Genomic DNA, 22,971 nt, shown 5'->3' with positions numbered 1-22,971 from the left:
ATAATACCCTTGCATGTTTTTTGCAGCATGTGTGCGTGTGTGTGTGAGTTGCCCTGACACTCAGCCGAATTTTTTATCTGCAAAGGAGGATTGATTTTTCACATGTGATGTTGCAGAGAGGTGTGTGCAGTATAGCAAAAGGTGTGTGAAAGTAACATCAACCTCCTCTGGTCTGTATGAGCTGGGCTGTCAGCAAGAGTCTCTTTGACTTTGCCTGAGGGAAGGAAGTTGATGTGCATGCTAATAATTAGGGATGTAACCATTAACCGTGAGCAGGTTGATAATCGATTCAAATATGTGACGATTCAAATCCGTTGAGATGCTAAACAAATCGATTCATTTAGGGGTAGGAGTTTATATGAATGCATGTCTGAGGGGAACTTGCTGTCTTTTAAAAGGTTTGGATGGTATTTTTTCTTTAGATTTTTTTGTTGTTTTTGTGTTACTTATTTATTTGATTTAGGGCTTGTTTTAAAATTGCAATTTAATTTTGTTATTTATATTTAAATTCTATTTAAATTTTGTCATTTAACAGATGCTTTTATCCTAAGCGACTTGCAAATGAGGACAATAGAATCAAATCAAATTGTGTAATCGAATCCTGAATTGAGTGAATCATTACATCCCTAATGCTGCTCATTCTAAAAAATAATGTTAGCAGAGATGCTGAGCTTTAATAAGAAGTCCTTATGCAGCAGAAAAAGAAGAAAAAGCTTTTTTAAAAGCAAAATATTGACAGCTTTTTTCTTTTCAAATTTTCTACTCTTATTTTTCTAATCACATACAAACTTTATATTAGGATTATACAGTGTAACTTTCTGTGAATGCCAGCAGAGATATCAATATCAGTACAAATACAATTACGGTATTTTGGTTGTAACTGTGTGTTGGGGAAGAATATGTGCATTCAGTCTTCTTTTTTAGAAATGTAATCAGCAGTCTTAGTAAATATTTTATTTTATTTTATTTTGGCTTGGTAGGGGTAAGGTTAAGGACAGGATATATTTTATTTATTTTTTTAATTATGTATGTTTTATTTTATAATTATTACAATTTTCATTTCTTTCGTTATTTTCTTATTTTGTTAACAGTATTTACCTTTTGTACTCTAGTTTAGATTATCAAATTTTAACTTTAATTTAAACTGTATCATATTTTTAATTTGTTTATTTTTACATTATACATGGGTTTTGTATGCTTATTTATTTATTTTACATTTTAAAAACGTTATCCTAAATTTTAATTTCAACAGTTACAGTTTGAACTTAATTTGACTATATTTTACTATATATAATTGTATGTATTTTATTTGATTATTTTATTTCTGATGAGTTCATGAATGTATGTGTTTGTGTGCATGATAGGAACTGGAGAGCAGTATTAAAGGCTGGGCTGATGATGTAGCCGGCCTGTGTATTCTGAGGGAGTCTCTCTCCAGCGGCCTCAGTGCTGATAACCTCACAGTCCTACAGGAGAGACTTATATTACTCCAGAGACAGTGGGAGGAGACTTGTCACCAGGTACACACATACACTAAGTAGACAGCCTAAAGGCTCTTTTTACTGCTGCGGGTACCGCCGCCGCGTCGTCTGTAAAGTGCAGCTTGGTGGTGCTTTAACCACAAGTTATCAAACAAGCGCATCACAGCACATTTTCACAAATAGACGTCAGTTTTGCCTCGCTGATGTGTTACATTTGACGGCTTCAGTCACGGAAAATGAAAGAAAAAGACTATAGTTAAAATATTTAATATATTTAAAATGTAATATTCACAGATGAAAGTTTGGTACTTATGAAGTTATGTGCATTTATTAGAACGAATTTAAGCAGGATAAATGTCAAGCCTGTGCCTGAATCTGTGATTATATTTTCTCTTATCTACATGGTATTAAACCATATTTTAGATTTCACACATTTAAAAGGTGTGCAGTATTATTTATATTATATAAATTATTTGTTATATTATTCAAAAGAAATTGTGGTTTACTTTGCATCTGAGCATTAAAAGTGGTAGCCTATTTTAGGGGGGTAGGCTACATGGATTAATATGCAATGTCAATATTTTCATATATTATGCCTATATTTTAATTTATATTTTAAAATTCCTTTAATAAAACAACGTGCATTTTTATTATTTGTTACCCGTCCTTTATTTTGACAGATAACTTCTTTGAAAAAAGACATTTGTCTGTAAACTGATTAAGAAATTGTTGCACGTTTAAATGTGAAGCGCTGTATAATTTCGTTCACATTAATTATGCCTAATTAGCCTAAAACAAGAAACGAATAAATTAAACCTGCACGATTTAGCTAAATCTTTGAAACTCTAAAGAATGGACGGATTAATAAACCGTCCTCATGATTAAACTCAAGTTCTCTCATTATAATCAACAAATTGCACACTATGTAAAAAAGAGCTTCATTAACTGACAACATAAGTGATTTTAAAGGGAGCCTTCTTTACTTGCTTTTAGTGCTGGGCATAGCATATGGCCTAAAAAAAAAAAAATCTGATTTATGATTTAAATCGATTTTAAAATCAATATTCAAATGACAATGAAATTTTTCAAAACAAGTTTTAATATAGTTATAAACTTATAACTGAGACAAGATGATAAAAAACTTTAATGTTATTACCTTAATGCTGGAAAGAACTTTATTTTATTTTATTATTTTTTTTATTATATATTATTTTTATTATTATTTATTTTTTGTTAATACTAGCCCATCAGCTGTGCAAATTTTGTTTGTGAGGAAAATAACAGTACATTTTTGTCAGTTATTTTATCTAAACAGATCGATTAATTTCTTCAAGATTTCAAAATCAAATAGCCTACTGATTATGTAGTAGCACTGTAAGATCACATTTGTTTGAATGCATTATTGCTAAAGCGATTGCGTGTGAATGTGCTTTATCTGTTTAAATCATGCTTTAACCCGAAAATAATCAGTAAAAGAAACAGACAAACTCATATAGCCTTTAACATCCCGCTCGACTATTGCAGTCATTATAACCTGATCAAGCCATGGCTAAATATGTTTAACATGAGTTCTTGCTGAATATGCACTTATATTACTGGCTGTTGGCATAAATTGTACTCGTGATGGAGGCTCCAGTCAGAATCACACCGCTCAGCTCATCCTTTGCTCGGCGGCGTGTCTCTGTCAGTGGTGTGTCGGTGGATGTTAAAAAGAAAACCGATTTTCATTCAAACAAACCGATGTAAATTACAAATTCGAGTTAATTGATAAAATCGATTTATCACCCAGCCCTACTTGCTTTCATATTATTTAATGAAAACAAAAAAAATGCAGCTGCATTTAAATGCAGGTGTGTAAAATATGTGCAAGATTTGCACTGCACGTGTGATGGTAGATGTGCAGCTTTTATTATTATTTATTTTATCTTCATTACAAATCTTGTTTGGTTTCATTTTGGATAATTGCATGTAAAAAATTATTTACGTTGTAATGCAAAATGTGAATTAATATTCATATGCAAGTATTTGTGCAAAAATTATTAATGCGCATTAATGACAGGGCGCATTAATATTCAACATTCAACAATCTGTGAATGTTGCATTTCTCTGTCAGAGAGAGCCAGCACTGTGAATTTCATCTTGCAGCAGACAAGAAAACATTTGTTTATTAATAAATAATTAAAATTTCTCATTTTTCAGAATTATTAGGCTACTTCTCCATGTACTTTGTGGCAAACTTAATGCATGTGCTTGAGCACGGAATATATTAAGATTTGATTATGTCAATTTAATATAAAACTCTGATTAGTTGAATATAACAAATGAACGACTAGAACTAGAAAAATCTTACGTGGGGACAGACCATTTTTTTGCCTATAACCAAAACAGTCCTATATAAACCGGTTCAGCATCTTTGAAAGCCTCATACACTGTCCATATGAAAGAGCAAGAGATTCACACCTTTATCTCGACCCCCACAAGCCATACATAACTACCCCCAAAAAAACCCAACCCCCTCCAGCTGAACAGAATTTGGTCTGTGTTTGGTGTGTTACTCGGCTGAAACATGCCTGCACTCAGCAGCACTACTCTTTGTATTCATTATATTCTCGCAGCCCATATTATTATTTTCACAAGACCATAATGATAATGACAAATCATCAATTATTAATTAATCATTATTTTACGAAAATCATTGTTAATTGTTATAGTGGATGTTTGTGGAAGGCTTTAAGACCAAGCGGAATCCTCTGTTCCCGCCTCACAGCGCGCGGGACTCGCGCTCAGTGATGCAGACCAACATTTAGCAAGCAGGAAAACATTCATTCTACCTGAAGGAAGACGTATTTCATTGAGCTAATGCTGGTAAATAGAGAGAGAGAGAGAGAGAGAGAGAGAGAACCAGTCTAGGGCTATTCTTAAACTTTGAGCTCATTATATTGAAGTACAAATCCAAACACCAGAAATGTTATGCATTTTATGAATAATGAAATGTTATGAAAAGTATGCATTTTATTCATTCACATGCAGTATGGTTGTTGGTATTTAGCAGTTAAAACCTATTTTTAAACTTTAATTTAAATACTATTAAACTAACTTTAAAATATCAAGGAGTTTATAAATTAAAAAGGATAAAATGTCACAGTGCGTGTTAAATAGCCTAAATGAACTTGTGTTAATAATATAATTAGAACTAACAATATAATTAGATTTTTTTACATGAAAAACTCCTGTATAAAATGGGACAGCAACCTTTATATCAAACATTTTTAAATCGTCCACAGCTGAGCAACGCGAGAGGGGGATCTGCGCCAGAGCGCGTGAAGTGAATGTGATGAACGAAGTCATTTTCAGATTCAATGAAAAAAAAAAAAAAAGCCTAGATTAGGCCCATGCAGGCTCTGCTCTGAAGTATATTATACTTATAATTACTGTTAACCCAAAGTAACAAATTTTAACGGATTAATCGCCTTTTTCCATTTGCTGCATGTTTTCTTTCTTTATTTATTTTTAAACACGCTAAAAAATAAATTAAGTTTGTGAGAGAGAAAAAAATATATGAGTCTGTATAGGTTTCATTTTAACGGATTAATCACCTATTTTCGTTTGCTGCATTTTTTTTATATATATATATATAATTCATGTACATTTACATTACATTTAGAAATAATAACGGCTGGCCTAATAATGTTATCATGTACAAACAGGATATATTTAGTTCCCTTCACTTTACAACAAATCCTTTAAATTTAACAAATATATCAGAACAAAACAAGAATTAAAAATATAGAATTCTAATGGATAATTATAATTGCAGTATATAATAATATAGGCTTAGCTATAAACAAACAAAATAATAATAATAATTTAAAGCTAAGCATAAGGTAAGGTTTGGCTCTCTCATTCTCTCACTCGGGAGAATCCGTTTCCATATTCGTGATGTTGCCCATTTGAAGCTTAAGTATTATTCATGAGGTAAAATAGGCTTTGTTGTTCACGCGTGTTTCAGTATCGATGGAAAAAAAAATCATAATTAACAATATGTGGAGTAAGTGGACCGCTGCTAAAGCTGAATGTCTGGTGAACGACTGCTGTTTCCATTGAATATGTGCCCGAGACACCAGCGCGATCAAACAGCAGAAACAGAAAATACTAAATTTTTGGTGACACATAAGGCATAATTCAAAAATGCAAAGTGTTAGTAGTTTGAAAAAATCAAGAATAAAAACAAAGTTAATAATAATTATTGCTAAATGCTGGACCGTTCCCATTTCGCTCTGCATATGGAACCTGAAGATTTCTTTTAAACCAAGAATGAACCGAAATGAAAATGAAATGAAAACATTTAGCTTTTTATCCGTGTATATATATACATACATACATACATGGGCCTTATATTTATTTACTGTTTAATAACAATAGCATGCATATGATCCTTTGTGTAAAGGTCTTCTTTTAATTTTTGATGAGTAGACTGTAGCCTAAGACTATCTTACGTTTTAAAATTAACTCACTGTAAATGTTTGAATATTTTTTAAAGATGTTAGAATGTTATATCATAATGTTATTATTGTTTTACTTCTTCCTTTTATTTCATCTTACAATTACATTCATTTCGCAATCTGTCCCTTTGCGCCACCTGGCGGTAGTTTCGCGAATGATTTTAACATGGGTCTAAATTACAGTTACCGTGGCGGTAAACACGCCGGTAAAGCCCAATTAGGCTGTCTACCTACTGTACACAGTCTGTCCCTTTGCATTTGTTTAACACCCTAACACAAACTTTAAGAATTAATGCTGTTGTTGAATCAAAGTTCTTGATGGCTCCTTATTTGCTCTGAACAACATCGTATAAAGGATTTCAATGATAATGTGCCTCATAATCCGGGATATCTCTTAGTAAAGAAAGGACCATGAAAAAGAAGTAAGGTGCATCACAATAAAGTATTACTGTACCAAAGTACTAAATTAAGTTTTTGCACCTTTTCTTGTCGCCCGAGACTTCCTTCCTTTATTCGTAAGCTGTACTCAGTATGGTGTAATTAATCATTGTCTGTCATCCCTGTAGCTGTCCCTGCGCAGGCAGCAGGTGAGCGAGAGGCTGAACGAGTGGGCCGTTTTCAATGAGAAGAACAAAGAGCTGTGTGAGTGGCTTACACAAATGGAGAGCAAGGTCTCACAGAACGGCGACATCAGCATTGAGGAGATGATTGAGAAACTCAGGAAGGTGAAATTAACACACAATCACAACATATTTGTTTTTAATGAAATCAAGAAATTTATAAATAATCATCCCATTGACCTCTAAAACTTATTTTTTTCTTATTACTTATATCAGTGAATATGTGAAAAACAATCTACTCAAATACTTATATTCAACTAAAAAACATGCAATCTCTTTGTTATCAGGACTACCAGGAAGAGATCTCAGTGGCCAAGGAGAACAAGCATCAGCTGGAACAGATGGGGGAGAGATTGGCTCAGGCCAGCCATGAAAGCAAAGCTGCAGAAATCCAATACAAACTCAGCAAAGTCAATGAGCGCTGGCAGCATCTGCTTGACCTTATAGAAGCTAGGTGAGTCTTTCAAATGATATTGCATGACGTTGTACCTATTGTTGTACATTGTTCTCAAAAGAGATGAGTTTTCAGCTGTCGCTTGGAAATTGTCAGGGATTCAGCATTCCAGATAGGGGTGGGAAGATCATTCCACCAGTCAGGAATGGTGAACGAGAATGTTCTGGAAAGTGATTTTGAGCCTCTCTGTGATGGTACCATGAGGCGTCACTCACTAGCAGATCTCAGACTTCTGGATGTAGATTCGTAGTAGTGAGTGGAAGTAGGCGGGTGCTGAGCCTGTGGCTTTTCTAAATGCAAGCATCAATGTCTTGAACTTGATGTGAGCTGCAACCAGTAGCCAGTGTAAGGATAGCACACAACAAGACACCGTGGTGTCTCTGGATATGACTGGTAGTCGAGTTGTCTGAAGTCAGGACTGAAATCTTCTCACATGTGGTGTCAATTTCACTGTGGCCAGTACGTGAGAGTGTCATCCTCTCTCTTGCACTCTCACTAATGTGCATTAGTTCTGTGTGACAGCTGCTGTTTTGAGTTTTCCCGAAGTGTAATAGATTGATGTGCTTTTATTTGGATTCAATTAAAGAGCTAATTGCAGAGATTTTGCTCAAGGAAAAGGATCCACACTGTTCACAAGTAAACATATTTCAAATAACACATTCAGTTGCCTTTCTAAATGCATGGCTTATATTGTTTTTAAATGTAGTTAGTCATAAATACTATAACCAACCCTGACAGAAAACTTAATGCATTTTTACAAAAAAGAAAAAAACTCTTATTTACTTTATTTTTATACTATTTATACTAATGAGGATATCCCTAAAAGGAAGTTTTACTCAGTTTACAAATTTGGCCCAAAATATTTTGTATTTCCCAATTATCATTTTTCTTTAAAATAACCTGTGCAACAACTGTAGTTGCTCTTGCAAGATAATTTCATTGTTACTTTATTTTCCTTTTGTTTGGTTTACTTTTACATGAGTAAAGTGAGTAAATGAGTTGAAATTAATACAATTAATATTGAATACTCAATTGAAACTGGTAATTGGTTTCACAAAGGTTAGAATAATGCTGACAGTGGAGTATGAACACCGATTTAACAAAAATCATCCACAATAATAGATTATTATTTAAAACCAAAGTTGCTGTTGTTTAGCACTTTCTTCATTCTTTTCTCTTAATATTCTTTATTTTTATTTTAATAAAACAAAAATCAGAAATAATTGTTCAGTGTTTGTTTATATGAATACTGACCGACACACACATTCCTGTCCTCTGATCAGCACATGCACATGACTGTCATCTTATTATAGCTAGAGCAGTATTTGTCACTCCCAGCTGCTCATGTCTGCACTTGAGAACAGTTCACACACACACGCTCAGATACCCCACACACTAACCTGAGGACTAGAGAAAGCCTGGTCACTGTGCTGTTCAGACGAAAGAGAAGGGGAATTTTGACAGGGGGGAAGTTTTTCTTTCTTCTGGGATACTTGATCGAGAAGATTAGGCCCAATGGTGCTGGATATGGGCACTGATAACATGGCAGGAAGCCCTGGACAGGACTCAGATCTGCCAGAGTGTGACTGCGACATTAACAGGCAGGAAAACATTTATCCACTTATCATTTACATATTACAGATTTAATGCAATTTAATTTTAATGTGGTGCTGGAAGTTTCAATGAAATGTGGTATTTTCTGTCATACTTAGACACGTCTTATGTTAAAGTGTCTGAAATTTATTTTATAAAGTTTTTGTAGGTGAAATATGTAGGGAAGCTGTCATTGCTTCACATATTTGATTGTCCAGTAATTCCACTGAAAATGTGGGTTGGTTAAATGGAGAAAATGCTATACCATGCTGTATTTGTTGATCTTCTGTTGCTGTTGCGGTGGGTTCAGTTTCAGTGTGTATTTGTTCTTTAGGAATGTAGGTTGAAGCACAGTCACACTGAACCATTCACATACCAGGGTTACGTGAGGGCTTTATCTCACCAGCTTAAACTATGTCTGTGTTTTGGTTAACTGCCTAAAGCATACACCAAAGTTTCAATCAAAGTTAGCAGAAGTTGAAATGTGTCCACTTTGCATCTGTGCTCTTTGCTTCACATCCAGTCTGAGGTAAGACATTTTTCTGAGATCTAGATCTGGAATGGTGGCACAGCTGACACATGCTATGCTGGTGTGCGCGTGAGTCTCTGTTAGTGGCACTGCATCGAGCATGTGATTCTGTATTTTTAGGCACATTCAGGATTTCTAGGAAACTCTGACACCACTGGATTGCATTCTACCTCTGCTTATATTGTTATATATGCAAGACACCTTGACCTTACAGTACGGCAGTTAACAAGTGACAAAATAACTTCATAATTCTACTATTGAAATCGGACAATGTATTGTAATGCAAATGCTTTACTTATAAATATCTATGTAAAATATGTGTATATGTTTACACTGAAAACATTTAATAGATGCTAGAGAATCTTGTTGCTATGCTATTATTAATAGTATCGTTAAATAAGCATTCTTTTTTAGCTAATTATGCTGTGATGAGAGTAGAGATGAACTGATTTTGTATTTTCATGGCTGTTGCAATACTAATTATTTTTCTTTAAATGTCCATTGTTGACAAATATAAATGAAATAAATAATTATTGAACTATTATAATACTATTATATCAACTTGATATAAATTACTATTAATTTATTATTATTTAATAATGATTATTTATTTTATTTGTTTATTAAAATTTATATCTACTTGTATAATAATAAACTATCAGATGTATTTTAGTCCTCGTTTTGGGGACTATATCTAACTTAACCACATCAACTCTGGGGACCCACCGGTGGGTCCAATATTGCATATGCCTAATTCTCAAAAAATCAAAATAACAGCTGAAGTGGTTAAACTGCTATTGAAAAACATCAATAGTATAAAAGTTCTTGTTCACAAAAGAAATGAATAAGGAGTGTACATCCCATATTGACTTATTCTTGAAAGGCAAATTTCAGCTTAATTACACTTGCAAATTAATAACACTTTTTGCAGAATGTGTTGTTAATACAATCTCTGTACTCTGCCCCTTTGTCTCTGTCTCTGGGGTCTGTAGGGTAAAGAAGTTGCGGGAGACACTGGTGGCCGTGCAGCAGCTAGATAAGAACATGAGCAGTTTGCGCTCCTGGCTGGCACACATCGAGACTGACCTCTCACGACCCATCGTCTATGAAACCTGTGACTCACATGAGATCCAAAGAAAACTCAAGCAGCAACAGGTAATCCACACACACACAAAAAAAGACATGAATTTACATATGGTCACATAAAAGTCTGTCAGTATAGTAAGTCTTAGGAAAAGCTCAGTAAACAAGTAATTTTTCACAAACACACACATTTCTTAGTATATATTAAAAAATAGTATTAAAAAGTAATTAAATCTCTGCAAGTAAAAATAAGAGTTTAAAGGCCTGGTGAAAAGTCAAAATAAGAGCATGACGATGATCCACTTACTGTTTCAATATCACAATGGATCCTCACTTTACCCAGCAACAGCCTCTTTCTGAATCAGAGACAAATTATCACTGTAAAGACGCAAACATTTTTAGAACTGACGATGCAACAAGATGAAACACATTTGTAGAGAAATGCATGACCACAAGCTCCTTTGCCTAATAAACAGAAATGAAATAAAAAAACAGCCAAGATGATTAAAATGTCAGATGTTGTGAGAAGCTGAGTAGAAGTCTACTATCTCTGTGCAGAATCTGCAGCGCGATATCGAGAAGCACAGCACAGGTGTGGCATCAGTACTGAACCTGTGTGAGGTGCTGCTGCACGACTGTGACGCCTGCGCCACAGAGACCGAGTGTGAATCCATCCAGCAGGCCACACGCGGCCTCGATCGCCGCTGGAGAAACATCTGTGCTATTGCCATGGAGAGGAGGCTTAAGTGAGTGTTTTGTGCGTAATTCAGAAGTAAATTGTTGCACTGGAAAACCTACACATTAGTTTTTTGTGTAAAAGTACATTACTGTTTAAATGTTTGGGGTTCAGTAAGGTTTTTTAAAAAGAAAATTTGTGTTAAAGTTATAGTTAAAGTTGAATCAGGCCATCATAGGAACAGGTGTAAGAGCATGTGTCATGCCAGATGACTCTGTGTATACAAGTGAAATCAGAGCTGACTTCAGCACATGATGAACTGTTTAACCGCTGTCTTTTTAAAATAAAGTATTTTTAGTAAGCCCCCTGGATGATATTGTACAATTATATTTCCAAGTTAATAAACTGGACTATACAGTGTCATGAAAATGTTTTTGCCCCCTTCCTGGTCTTTTGTTTTTGTTTTTGCATATTTGAGACTCTTGAAAGATTCAGATCATCAAACAAATTGTAATATTATAGAAAGATGATGCAAGTAAATAAAAAATTCAGTACAAAACGCAATGTGGCTGAATTTAAACAATTCTGCAAAGAAGAGTGGCCAAAATTCCTCCACAGAAATGTGAAAGACTCATTGCCAGTTATCACAAAGGCTTGATTGCAGTTGTTCCTGCAAAGGGTGGTTCAACCAGTTATTAAATTTAAGGGGCAATTACTTTTTCACGTAGTGCCAGGCAGGTTTGGACCGTTTTTTTTTCTTAATAAATGAAATCATTATTTCAAAACTGCATTTTGTTTTTACTTGGGTTATCTTTTTGTAATATTAAAATTTGTTTGATGATCTGAATCTAAGTGTGACATACATGGAAAAAATAAAAATAAAAGAACAGAAAGCGGCAAAAACATTTTCAAAGCACAGTATGTGTTTGAAATTTACTGTTTGTGTTTTTGCAGGATTGAGGAGACATGGAGGTTGTGGCAGAAGTTTCTGGATGATTACTCCCGTTTTGAAGAGTGGCTGAAAGTGTCAGAGAGGACAGCAGCTCTGCCCAACTCCTCTGGAGTGTTGTACACCATCGCTAAAGAGGAGCTCAAGAAGTTTGAGGTACTCCGAGATCCACAGAGAGAGTTAATAAGGTTGAGCTAGTGAGTCAAGAGGATAATAGTGAAAAGGGCCTGAATACAAAAAGACAGATAAGTTACAAGAATAATGTTGGGAAAGAAAAACTGCAGACGTCCAGTGGCTGCTGGAGTCCAATGAAGTCTGCTTCAACCTTTAGTCTTTTACAATCTGTAAAATGTCGTTGATGACTAAAACAAATGCTAAACCATTATTTATTTTAAATATGCACTTAACCAATGTGTAGTTTTTCCAGTTTTTTGTGAATTTAGGGCCAGTTTTACTAACAGCTTGCGTCAGAACAAACCGTCTTTTGGTGTTAAAATAGTACTGTCAGAATCGACTAAAGACACGCAGTGACAAATTAGCGCTGAAGAGGCTGGACACATTTATTTTTGCACCTGACCTTATTGAATGTGCATTTCTAGGAGTTTCCCTTTCGGACGCAAAATTTAAGGGAGGAGAGTATTCAAATTAATCACGCAACGTGTTTTACTAACATTTGTGCTTGTGAAATTACTGGCATGTAGGCCATTATTTAATGCCCAAAATAAGCATTTCTTTAACTATTTTGCATTTTAAATGGCTGCAATTATTGTTGCTTGGAGAAGGCACCTCAGAGAACAGAGTGCACATGGTAGAAGGGAGAGGATTTTTCCACACGTATTAATTTATTTGGAAAGAACACATTATCCAAACATATCATTTGCCAAGCCATGTTATTTCTAATTTGCTTCAGGAAATAAAAGACGACTTAGAATCCTCAACTAGGAGTCATGCAATACCAGCTCTATCAAAACCTCTTGAAAACCTTCATTTTTTGGCCTTTGGTTATTTTCAATGTACTGTGGCTTAAATTATTCTTTTTTTGTTTATTCGTAACTAATCTTAATTTGCACTATGCTTGGTATATTGTGTTGGTTGATATGTAAATTAAGTGAAGTGAAGTGTGAGTGAAAGTGACATTCAGCCAAGTATGGTGACCCATACTCAGAATTTGTGCTCTGCATTTAACCCATCCGAAATGCACACACACAGAGCAGTGAACACACACACACACACTGTGAGCACACATTTATGCTCCGGTGCCCGGGGAGCAGTTGGGCACCAAGGGCACCTAAGTCGTGGTATTGAAGGTGGAGAGAGAACTGTACATGCACTCCCCCCACCCACAATTCCTGCCGGCCCGGGACTCGAACTCACAACCTTTCGATTGGGAGTCCGACTCTCTTACCATTAGGCCACGACTTCCCCTTCCCCTTCCCCTTCCCCTTAGATGTTGCGTCATTATCTTTAATTTTAGTGTTGTTTGTAAATCACCCGCAGAAATTTCAGCGCCCATCTGCACTGTTTTGGAACTGCGCTCTCGCACTAATTTGCCCTGTTTATTAAAACTAATCCTTAATATTTTGTTTGCACAGTGTAATGGTGTTATTGAAATTACAGGCATTTCAGAGGCAGGTACAGGAGTTTCTGACCCAGCTGGAGCTGATCAATAAGCAGTATCGAAGGCTTGCACGTGAAAACCGCACAGACTCATCCTGCCATCTACGACAAATGGTGCATGATGGGAACCGACGCTGGGATGTACTACAGAGGAGAGTAGCTGCCATCTTGCGCAGACTTAAGGTGATATATTATCAGTTATATATCATATATGCTAAGAGTTTTGGTGTCAGTAAGATTTTTTTAAAGAAATTAAAAAAATAATTACATTTATGAAGTGACATTAAAGACATTTATTTTTGATTTCAAATAAATGCTGCTCTCAGAATCCCAAGAAAAACATACATTACTGTTTTCTCAAGAATATTAAGCAGCACAAATATTTTCAACTTGGAAATATTTAGGAAATTAACTAAAACAGCATAATAGAATGATTTCTGAAAAATCAAGTGACATGGAAGTCTTGAGTGATAACTTACTGTGTGTATAGTTATATATTCAGAACCTCTGTAAGAATCACTGTTGATGCAGAAACTAAACTACAAAGAGATTCAGCATGATTAATTGACTTCTTCTTTTGTCCTGCAGCATTTTATTGGTCAGCGAGAAGAGTTTGAAACCGCCCGAGATGGTGTTCTGGTATGGCTGACTGAGATGGATCTGCAGCTCACCAACATCGAGCATTTCTCAGAGTGTGACATTCAGGCCAAGATCAAACAACTAAAGGTAAGGGCTGTGTGAGCATACATGAATAATATACTTTTTTTTTTTTAATTTTGAACATATAAGAACTATAGCCTTGTGGGCAGCACTCCAACATATGGCACAGCAGTGCTATGTGGTTATTTGAGTTTGAGTCCTAGTCCTAATCCATTATTTCCTGTCAGTCCTCATACTGTCCAGTCAAAATACATGCACAGACATGCATTTTCTTCAACCAGACACGCAAATGTTTAAGGATATTTGAGTGTGAATTTGGATATTCATTATAGCCAAAAATAAATTATGTAGCGTTTTATACATTGACAGTTCACTAACATGCATGATATGTATTTTAGACCTAGGAAACGCTCAAGCAGAATGATTTTTACTTGTTCTGTAGAACATTTACTTTTAAATATTATTCAGAATTACTTGTCACTTTACTTATGAACACTTGTGCGTCACAGGCGTTCAAGCAGGAAATCAGTCTGAACAGTGGGAAGATGGAGAGTGTGTTTGGGCAGGGGGAGGTGCTGATGGAGAAGAGTGAGCCTCTGGATGCTGCTGTCATAGAGGAGGAGCTGGATGAGCTGCAGAGATACTGTAGGGAGGTGTTTGGTCGAGTGGAGCGCTACTACCAGAAACTCACACGCCTGCCGGTAAGACACAACTTCAGACATGCATGCACTCTTGTTTGTTTCAGCTTTTGCTTTGCCTGTGTAAAGGTGGCTCTCACTTTTATGCTGCCTCTCATTCGCAGCTAACCGATGATGAGTGTGAAGGCTCTGATCGTGAATTCGAGTCAGGTGACCTCTCAGACCTTCAGTGGGGTGAGGATGGTACCATGTCCCAGACATCTAGCAGACCACCTTCAGCTGGCACTGCTCCTGTTCGCACAAACGACTCCGGCCGGGATACCCCTGCCAGTGAAGACTCCATCCCTCTGGAATGGGACCATGACTATGACCTGGACCCCATGGGCCATACCATGTCTGCACAACAGGGCAGAGAAAAAGATGAGGATGAGGAGTTACTGTGTTTGGCCACTGCAGCACTTACAGGTGAGTGTGTTTGACCTGAAGGATGTTCATAAGCTCCACCCGAGTGTCCACCAACCTGAGCAGGTCTTCTCTGTAAACTGTTGGTATATTATGTTATGTTATGTCGTGTATCTCTTTTTCCACAGATGTAGTGATTCCTGAGAGCCCTGAAGCTTATATAAAATTAACAGAAAACACATTGAGGTCTTCCTCTGGTAGGCAATACGTAACAGCATGCTAAATTAACGCTATACTACACTGCATGCTATCGTGTTGCATGAACTGCACTATTGCATGAATTCAAAAAAATGCATGGCAAAAATTCTGACAGTTCTGGTCTATTGCGTTTTCACCATACACTTGGTTGTCTGACAACAAGAACCGTTAGGCAGTGCTTGACGTGGAAAAAGTGCTGGTACTCCCCTCACCTCCACAAATAATGTGTATGTATTGTATAAATATATAATGCATTGGGGGGGGGGGGGTTTTGGTGGTGGTTAACCAGGAAAATTAAAAATGGCACTTCATGCCTAAAAGGTTGCCGACCCCTGGCCTTTTCATTCTAACATGTAACAGTCCACAATGACATTGATACTTTTGATATTTTATAATTCACTGTAATAACTGAAAATGTTGCATATAAAACAAATTATTTATAATGGTCACATTCCCTTTTTTTTAGCGAATAACGTGATTAAAACGTAACGTTTTAAAGCTTTACAAAACTCCTAATACACTCACAATGTGATCAAAGATCTCATTTTTAGAATGATCCTTATTTTAAAGGTGGTCATGTGACATCCCACATTAAACTTTACATTCATTCCTGCAGGTGAAGCAGTTCGATTGTTAGACAATATGATGGACACCAGCCGCTACAGCCTCCAGGAAACAGATGGCACTATGGGTGGCCACGACACCTCTTACATGGGCTATGTGAGTACAGATTCAATGTGGTGCTCAGTCAGTTTAGTCTGTAATGACAGTAAGTTTGATTAGTTTCTTTGCCATGCACAGATGAGGCTAATGGATGATTGCCGTGGCAGTCTGAAAGCAGTCAGGAGGGTTGAGGGGGAGCTGGAGGAGGAAGAGGACAACCTGTCAGGCCTGAGTAACCCTGATAACACAGAGACACAGAGCACAGGTTAGTCCAGCACGGAAACGCTGCAACTGCTGATTAACGTGTATATATGAATTTGATGCTATTATGGGAATTGTCATATTCTTCAGGTGTCATTGAGCGTTGGGAGCTGATCCAGGCCCAGTCTGCTGATGCAGATCACAAAGAGAGAGAAGACCTGGTGCTATTGCAAAAGATGACCTCTGACCTGGACGCCATGGAGGTGTGGCTCAGCCAGACTGAGGCAGAGTTAGAAGAACTGAGAGGGAAAAATCTTAGTGCAGATATACACACTATTGAGCAGAGAATTAGAAAACTCAAGGTTTGTGTTGCCTACTTGGTTCATTTGTAGATGTGAATTTGTGTTTGTGTATATTTGCTGAGTGATTTAGTAAGTTTTCCTCTTTTAATGCTGTTGATGAGCTGTTCAGCTGGCCATAGCTTTTGAAAATAATCACAAATGAGATTTACTGAGCTTTTGCTTTTTTGTACTAAAACCCAGAAGAGATTTAAAATATTTGAACCATTTTCAACATAACCAGCAACTTTATTGTAACATGACCTTGTTATACATCTAATCTTGCTGTTTAGACATGAACCAACCCAAAGGCTATTATGCTATAGATTCCCTCTGGAATAGCTAATGGGTTTTAAAAATAAATAGCAGTTTTCAGTTTATGTGTAAGGTCTGTGGTTGACACAACTTACAGGGACTTTCCTGTTCTACAATATAAGAACTGCTATTAAAAGTCCATTAGAAATACCAATAGGACCCATGGTGATTTAGCCTTACACATTGGCATACAGTCAAACGTTTCTAAATTTCTATCATTGTGCTCATGTTATCTGAAATCCCCCAAAACTTATTGAAAATTAGATTTATTCTGTTTGCTTTATTGCTAAAAGTCCAAATGTAGTATATCATATTACTGTAAATGTAATAGTTAACCATGCCCAATCTGTAAACAGATACATTTGGCACTGGCACCTCCATATGTGGTTTGCTCACGTCTACACTGTAAAACAAGTCTTGCTGTTGCACACACACACACACACACACACACACTGACATTTCAAATCAGGCAGGATGTCAGCAACAGAAATAAACCAGAGGAAATTCACAGCATCCCGCTGACCCAGATACAGAGTTAAAATCTGAGAGCATCTGATTTCACCAGTTATTTTTACTTGCACACAAACTAAAACATGTGTGTATATAGTCCAAATCCTGCAAGTAAACCTTCCCTTCAGAGCAATTTAACAACAGAGATGAATCAAAATGAGATTTGCACCTAACTACACATCATTTCTTGGTAACACAATGCAGTCTCTAAAACCAACACACAAATTTCTAACAAAAGTTTTGCTCTTGTGTCTCAACAGGAGTTACAGAAGGCAGTGGATTCCCATAAGTCCAAAGTACTGTCCATCAACTTAAATAGTGTCACACTGCTCCAGTCAGACTCTGAGGAGGGCCAGGATCTCAAAGCGAAACTGAAGGAGATGAACTCACGCTGGGATCGACTGGGAAAATCACTTAAGGATTGGAGAACAGCACTTCAGGATGCTCTGATGCAGTGTCAGGTACATACACGGACAGAACCTACATCTACACTACTGTTCAGAAGTCTGGAAGATGGTTGGGTTTTTTGGACAGTCTCTGTTTGTGTCTGTCAGAAGTGACTGTAAAGACATCTGTAATGTTACAACAAAAATCCATTTCAAATTGATTAAGAATCATGGGGGGGGGGGATAAAAATTAAAAAGAAATGTCTTGAGCACCAAATCAGCATATTAGAGAGATTTCGAAGGATCGTGTGACCTGAAGACTTGATTAATGGTTGCTTGAGTTGCTTGAGTAATGGTTGAGTAAATTGTAGTAATGTTTTAAATATTTTGATCAAGTAAATACTTGTCTTTTCAAAAACCTGAAAACTAATTCCAAACTTTTGAATGGCATTGTAATTAAATGTAACACACAGAAGCAGATACTGTCATTCTCTCACAATTTTTGCTTTTCTACAGGAGTTTCATGAGCTGAGTCATGGTCTTCTTCTCTGGCTGGAAAACATTGACCGTCGGAGAAATGAGATTATCCCAATTGCATCGGGGCTAGATCGGCATACACTTCAAGCTCATTACAGAGCACTAAAGGTATATGTGAAGTCACTGCTTTTTGGTATGGAAGGATATTGCTTGAATAAATATTTTGCCTTTTTCACCCTACATTGTATGCAGAATAAGTGATGAAGAATAGAGCAACCAGCATCATTGTATGTTGAAAACAGAATGTAAAAAGGTGTCTGGATGGGAAAGGTTGATTAATTTGAATCAAGGCACCTAGAAGAGTGTTCACTTGCTTTTTTTGCCATCTACTGTACTTTAACCCAGCATACCATTCTCCAAATGTGGCAAAAATGTATTTAAATACACAAATGTTTGATTTTAACAAGTGAAACTACATTGACACACATTTAATTGCAGCAAATCCAGCGGGAGCTGTTGGAGACTGAGCAGAAGGTGGACAGTCTGCAGGAGCTCTCAGGACAGCTGCTGGTGCAGGCACACAGCAGCGAGTGTCTGGAGGCCCAGGAGAGGGTGCACGTCATCGGGAACCGTCTGCGCCTGCTCCTGAAAGCTGTGGCCACCGACCTGGAACTGCTAGAGAAAGAGCTCCAGGCTTCTGGGAACAGACAGGTCAGACTTCAAGCACATTCATTATTTATTCATCTCTTTACCGACCATTTGTTGAGTTTTAACAGATAAAAAAGCAACATTAGACACTGTCTATAATATCCATTAATCTCAAAGCTAAATCTCAGATCTTCACCCAACTCACAGGATGCATCCCTCTGGTCAGTTACGGATGATGCAGATACTTCTGGATCGGTCAGTTCTGTTTCAGGGGTCACCGTTTCCACTAAACGACAATCGGTAATGCATCCCTTCTTCCATTTTTGATATTGTTTCGGGCATGCAGTGAAGGTCACTGTCCTGCTAAAGTGAGGCGGTTGAGCTTATAACAGGGGAATATTTTTTTAAATGTTGGTTCAAGTTTAATATTCCTCACTGACTAAATCCCCTGGAATATTTGCTCACTTCCTCATTCCCCTGTGAATATGTTAGTTTGGACATTTATTTCTGGAAGTACTTTACTTCTTACGAAATTTATACAAGAAACGCTGGCTTTTCAGACATGCTTTAAATCAAATCGATCCATGCTAAATTTTAGTGGATTTGTTTGAAGGAGTCTGTGTGGAAAGCCAGGTTTCTTGCACCTTGCAAGATTCTTTTTTTTTTTTTTTTGTCATTGCCACCTATTTTGCTTCTGCCTTTTGTTTTGTTGTTACTGGTTTGTGATTATACTGATGGCCTGGCTATATTTCTCTGCTTGTCACCACAAGCTTTGTCTTTATTTGCTGGACTGAAACATTCTTTCTTTCTTTTACCCCTCCCTTCCTTTTTTTGCTCATTGCACAACAGCTACAAGGCAAATGTAGTGTGTCAGAACCAGGATCCTCAGCCAGACTTCCACGTCACAGGTACTTGTCTCTCGCGCTTTAGAATGGGGGGCTGGGGGGTGATGGAGCTCATTCCAGATCCAGATACTGATTCCAGATCCATACCAGCGGAAGCATTCAGATCAGAGGCCAGAGCCTCTGCGGAGGGAGTCCACACGAGTTGTTCAGTTCTAGGAAATGGATTTGTTTTTGGATCCCAGTCAAGGATTCTTAGTAATCTTATGTGTTATTTTCCCCAAGAACATAATATTGAGTCTGACAATGTAACTTTGTGTCCTCTGAACTTTTTTTTTTCAAAATCTTTCTCCATTCTTGATGCCATGTGAAAATACAGAAATGTATTAGTCATTTTCCAGACCATGTAATTTTTGGTTGCCTTCATTGTTTTTGCAGTTTTATTTTTTGTGTGCAAACAATTCATTGTGATGCCTTCACCCACATCTCTGCCTTACAGCAAAATTAGCAAAAGTACAGAAAAGCAGCCATATTATGTAAAACTTTCTAATGCCTTTCATTAACAATATTAACAAGCATAACATGAATGTAATGCTTAAAGTATTTTTCAAATTATATAGAAATGCTGTGAAATTTCATATATTCATATTTAGATGCACATGGATTGCTGATTTGTTAAGCATTATATCATGTTTGTTGTGACTTCTTAATGAAATATATTAGGACGTTTTAAAAATATTGAACTGTCTTTGATGGAAGTTAAATCTGTCCAAAAACAAAATATTTAATGTGTGCGGTTTGTCTGTAAAACATGGACATCTGTCAGTGAGTGACTAATTTTATCAATATATGCAAATAGCAAAACAGTGACTAATGATAAAAACTATTTGCTTTAAGATGGATGGGAATTGAGATGTCAGTGCAAGCGTCCTTGGGCTGAGAAAAATCCAATATTATATATTTTGGATTAGCATTGTTTCTACAGTATATAGCTTTACTTTTTAATTCAGATTGAACTTTAGTTATTTCAGTACATTAACTTACTTATTCTGCCAAAGCAACAATTTCACTACAACAGTTTTGAATAATTTCAGTTGTAGTTTAAGTTGATGAACTGAATAGTAGAAGTTTTGTGCTACTCACAACATTTCTGTGTGTCATTATAATCTATCCGTTCATTCTGATTTATTATTATGATTATTATCATTTATTTGTTTAGGTTGCCCAGCGGTTCTGGATGCGTTTCGTCTCGCTCTGGTTCCTCCGGGTCACAAGGTGGCGCTGCTGTGGCTCGCTGCCAGCCCTTTCTGCTGCGAGTGCTCCGGGCGGCTCTGCCACTGCAGCTCCTTCTGCTGCTCATAGTGGGCCTGACCTGTCTGGTGCCCACGACTGAGCAGGATTACAGTTGTGCCCACACAAACAATTTTGCCCGGTCTTTTCATCCCATGCTTCGCTACACCAACGGCCCACCGCCTGTATGAGCGGAGGAGACTTTACTAATGCCTTCATCTGCTTCAATTACACTGCAGGACACAGAGTGGACTAGTGTTCCTGTTCCTGTACAGTTTATGCTGCTAATTTCATTTTTCACTTAACAGTGTACTATTGAACTCATTGCAATGTAGACTAGTGTTGGACAGCCAAACTTGTTAACCGTTTCTGTCCCAAGGAAACAGAAGAAAAACGATGAAATCGTATATTATTATGTACTTAATAGCACTGACATAAGCATAAGGTACTGCACTTATACCGTCCAAGAAAATGGCCAAAATTATTTGTTTAGGCTAAGGAAAGTGTTTTATTTTTATTTTCGTATTATTTAAAATTGTAAGAAAAAAGTTATTTTGAATATTATTTAAATAAGATTTTGCATGGCAATTCAGATTTTATTTTAATTTTATGGCATGGAGTTACTTTTTTGTGTGTGTAGAAATGTAAAACGTTCACTGATGTAGCTCTATGAGAGACGCATGCTTTTTATTACCGTTATCTACTCACTGTATCTTAATTTGTGTGTTATGACAATGACAGTGTGACAAAAACATTATTATTACAATGTCTATGCCTATTTATGTATGTACAGTTTGCTAATGCTGACAATAAAGACACATTTTTTCGTTTAATATATATATATATATATATATATATATATATATATATATATATATATCAATTCTGCTAGTCGGCCCATTATGTTAAATTAAAAGTATAATTTTAAAGAAAAAACTCTGTCCTTTATAATGAATTCAGCCAAATTAACCCTTTTTAACTTTAGGTCCTTCAAAATTAATAATCATGACATTCAAGTATCAAATGTAATAGCTGATTAAGGGAATGTACAAGTCTACTGGACTACGAGTATACACATTCACAGATTTGAGGAAAAATATGGCAATCTAGTGAAAGGCAGTCAGTATCAGTTCCTGCAGTGATTATAGGCCGTTATTCATTTCAAGCCTTCACAATGCTTAAAAAAAATCTGCATTTACATAAAACCAATTACAGCACTTTACCACAGCAAAAATAGGATGTAATATTTTTGTCATATTAACCAACCAATAAGCAAATATCTTTGCACAAAAAGATTCCACTTATGTCACCACTAATCACTGAGCAGTTCCCCAAATGCGAGTTCAAATTACTTAATAAACATATTAAAGATTGCGAGAATACATCACATTCTTTTCTTTATTTTTTCAGTTTTTTTTAAGAGCAACTTTTCTCCTGTTTTCAGTTTGTTTTATATTAAGTATTTTATATTAAGCACTGCTTGTAATTATACATACTTATTGTTATTGCTATATTGCATATAATAATAGTATCATGAAAAATGTTTAGCACGGATGCTGCAATGTGAAGTTCTTTGGTTCTTCTACATTTAAGGTAACGTACCACTACAGTAACTTAATAATCCTTGGAATAAAGCTTAAACTTAAGTTATTAAGTGATGTTACATTGCCTTCCACTGTCAAATCTGTGCTGTCAGTCAGAAATGCTAGTTTATGATGTACTTCACAAGCCACCTGTTCTTTTTCCTTTAAATGTTTTTGTTTGTTTAGCTTAAGTAAGTTTGTGATGTCAAAGCTGTCACTCCATTGGTCATTTAAAAGAAGAAGAAGAAGAATTAGC

At 36.3% G+C, this 22,971-nt stretch overlaps 1 protein-coding gene across 1 annotated transcript in view; it reads left to right on the top strand.

The window, feature by feature from the left end:
• syne1a (spectrin repeat containing, nuclear envelope 1a) overlaps nt 1–21,965 on the top strand; it is a 122,530-nt gene extending 100,565 nt beyond the window's left edge. The window contains exons 126-145 of the mRNA XM_059512842.1: nt 1,365–1,520; nt 6,550–6,708; nt 6,891–7,057; nt 10,172–10,334; nt 10,821–11,008; nt 11,893–12,043; nt 13,505–13,687; nt 14,093–14,230; nt 14,674–14,865; nt 14,967–15,267; nt 15,393–15,461; nt 16,079–16,182; nt 16,264–16,390; nt 16,477–16,688; nt 17,750–17,950; nt 18,392–18,520; nt 18,851–19,063; nt 19,208–19,300; nt 19,850–19,908; nt 21,062–21,965. Of these exons, the coding sequence (XP_059368825.1) occupies nt 1,365–1,520; nt 6,550–6,708; nt 6,891–7,057; nt 10,172–10,334; nt 10,821–11,008; nt 11,893–12,043; nt 13,505–13,687; nt 14,093–14,230; nt 14,674–14,865; nt 14,967–15,267; nt 15,393–15,461; nt 16,079–16,182; nt 16,264–16,390; nt 16,477–16,688; nt 17,750–17,950; nt 18,392–18,520; nt 18,851–19,063; nt 19,208–19,300; nt 19,850–19,908; nt 21,062–21,323 (3,267 nt within the window). The 3' untranslated portion in view covers nt 21,324–21,965. The remainder of the gene's footprint in view (nt 1–1,364; nt 1,521–6,549; nt 6,709–6,890; nt 7,058–10,171; nt 10,335–10,820; nt 11,009–11,892; nt 12,044–13,504; nt 13,688–14,092; nt 14,231–14,673; nt 14,866–14,966; nt 15,268–15,392; nt 15,462–16,078; nt 16,183–16,263; nt 16,391–16,476; nt 16,689–17,749; nt 17,951–18,391; nt 18,521–18,850; nt 19,064–19,207; nt 19,301–19,849; nt 19,909–21,061) is intronic.
• The last annotated feature ends 1,006 nt before the right edge of the window (nt 21,966–22,971 follow it).

Source organism: Carassius carassius, chromosome 27 (assembly GCF_963082965.1).
Source record: "Carassius carassius chromosome 27, fCarCar2.1, whole genome shotgun sequence".
In the NCBI taxonomy this organism is placed as follows: Eukaryota; Metazoa; Chordata; class Actinopteri; order Cypriniformes; family Cyprinidae; genus Carassius; species Carassius carassius.
This window is presented reverse-complemented; position numbering and strand designations above follow the sequence as displayed.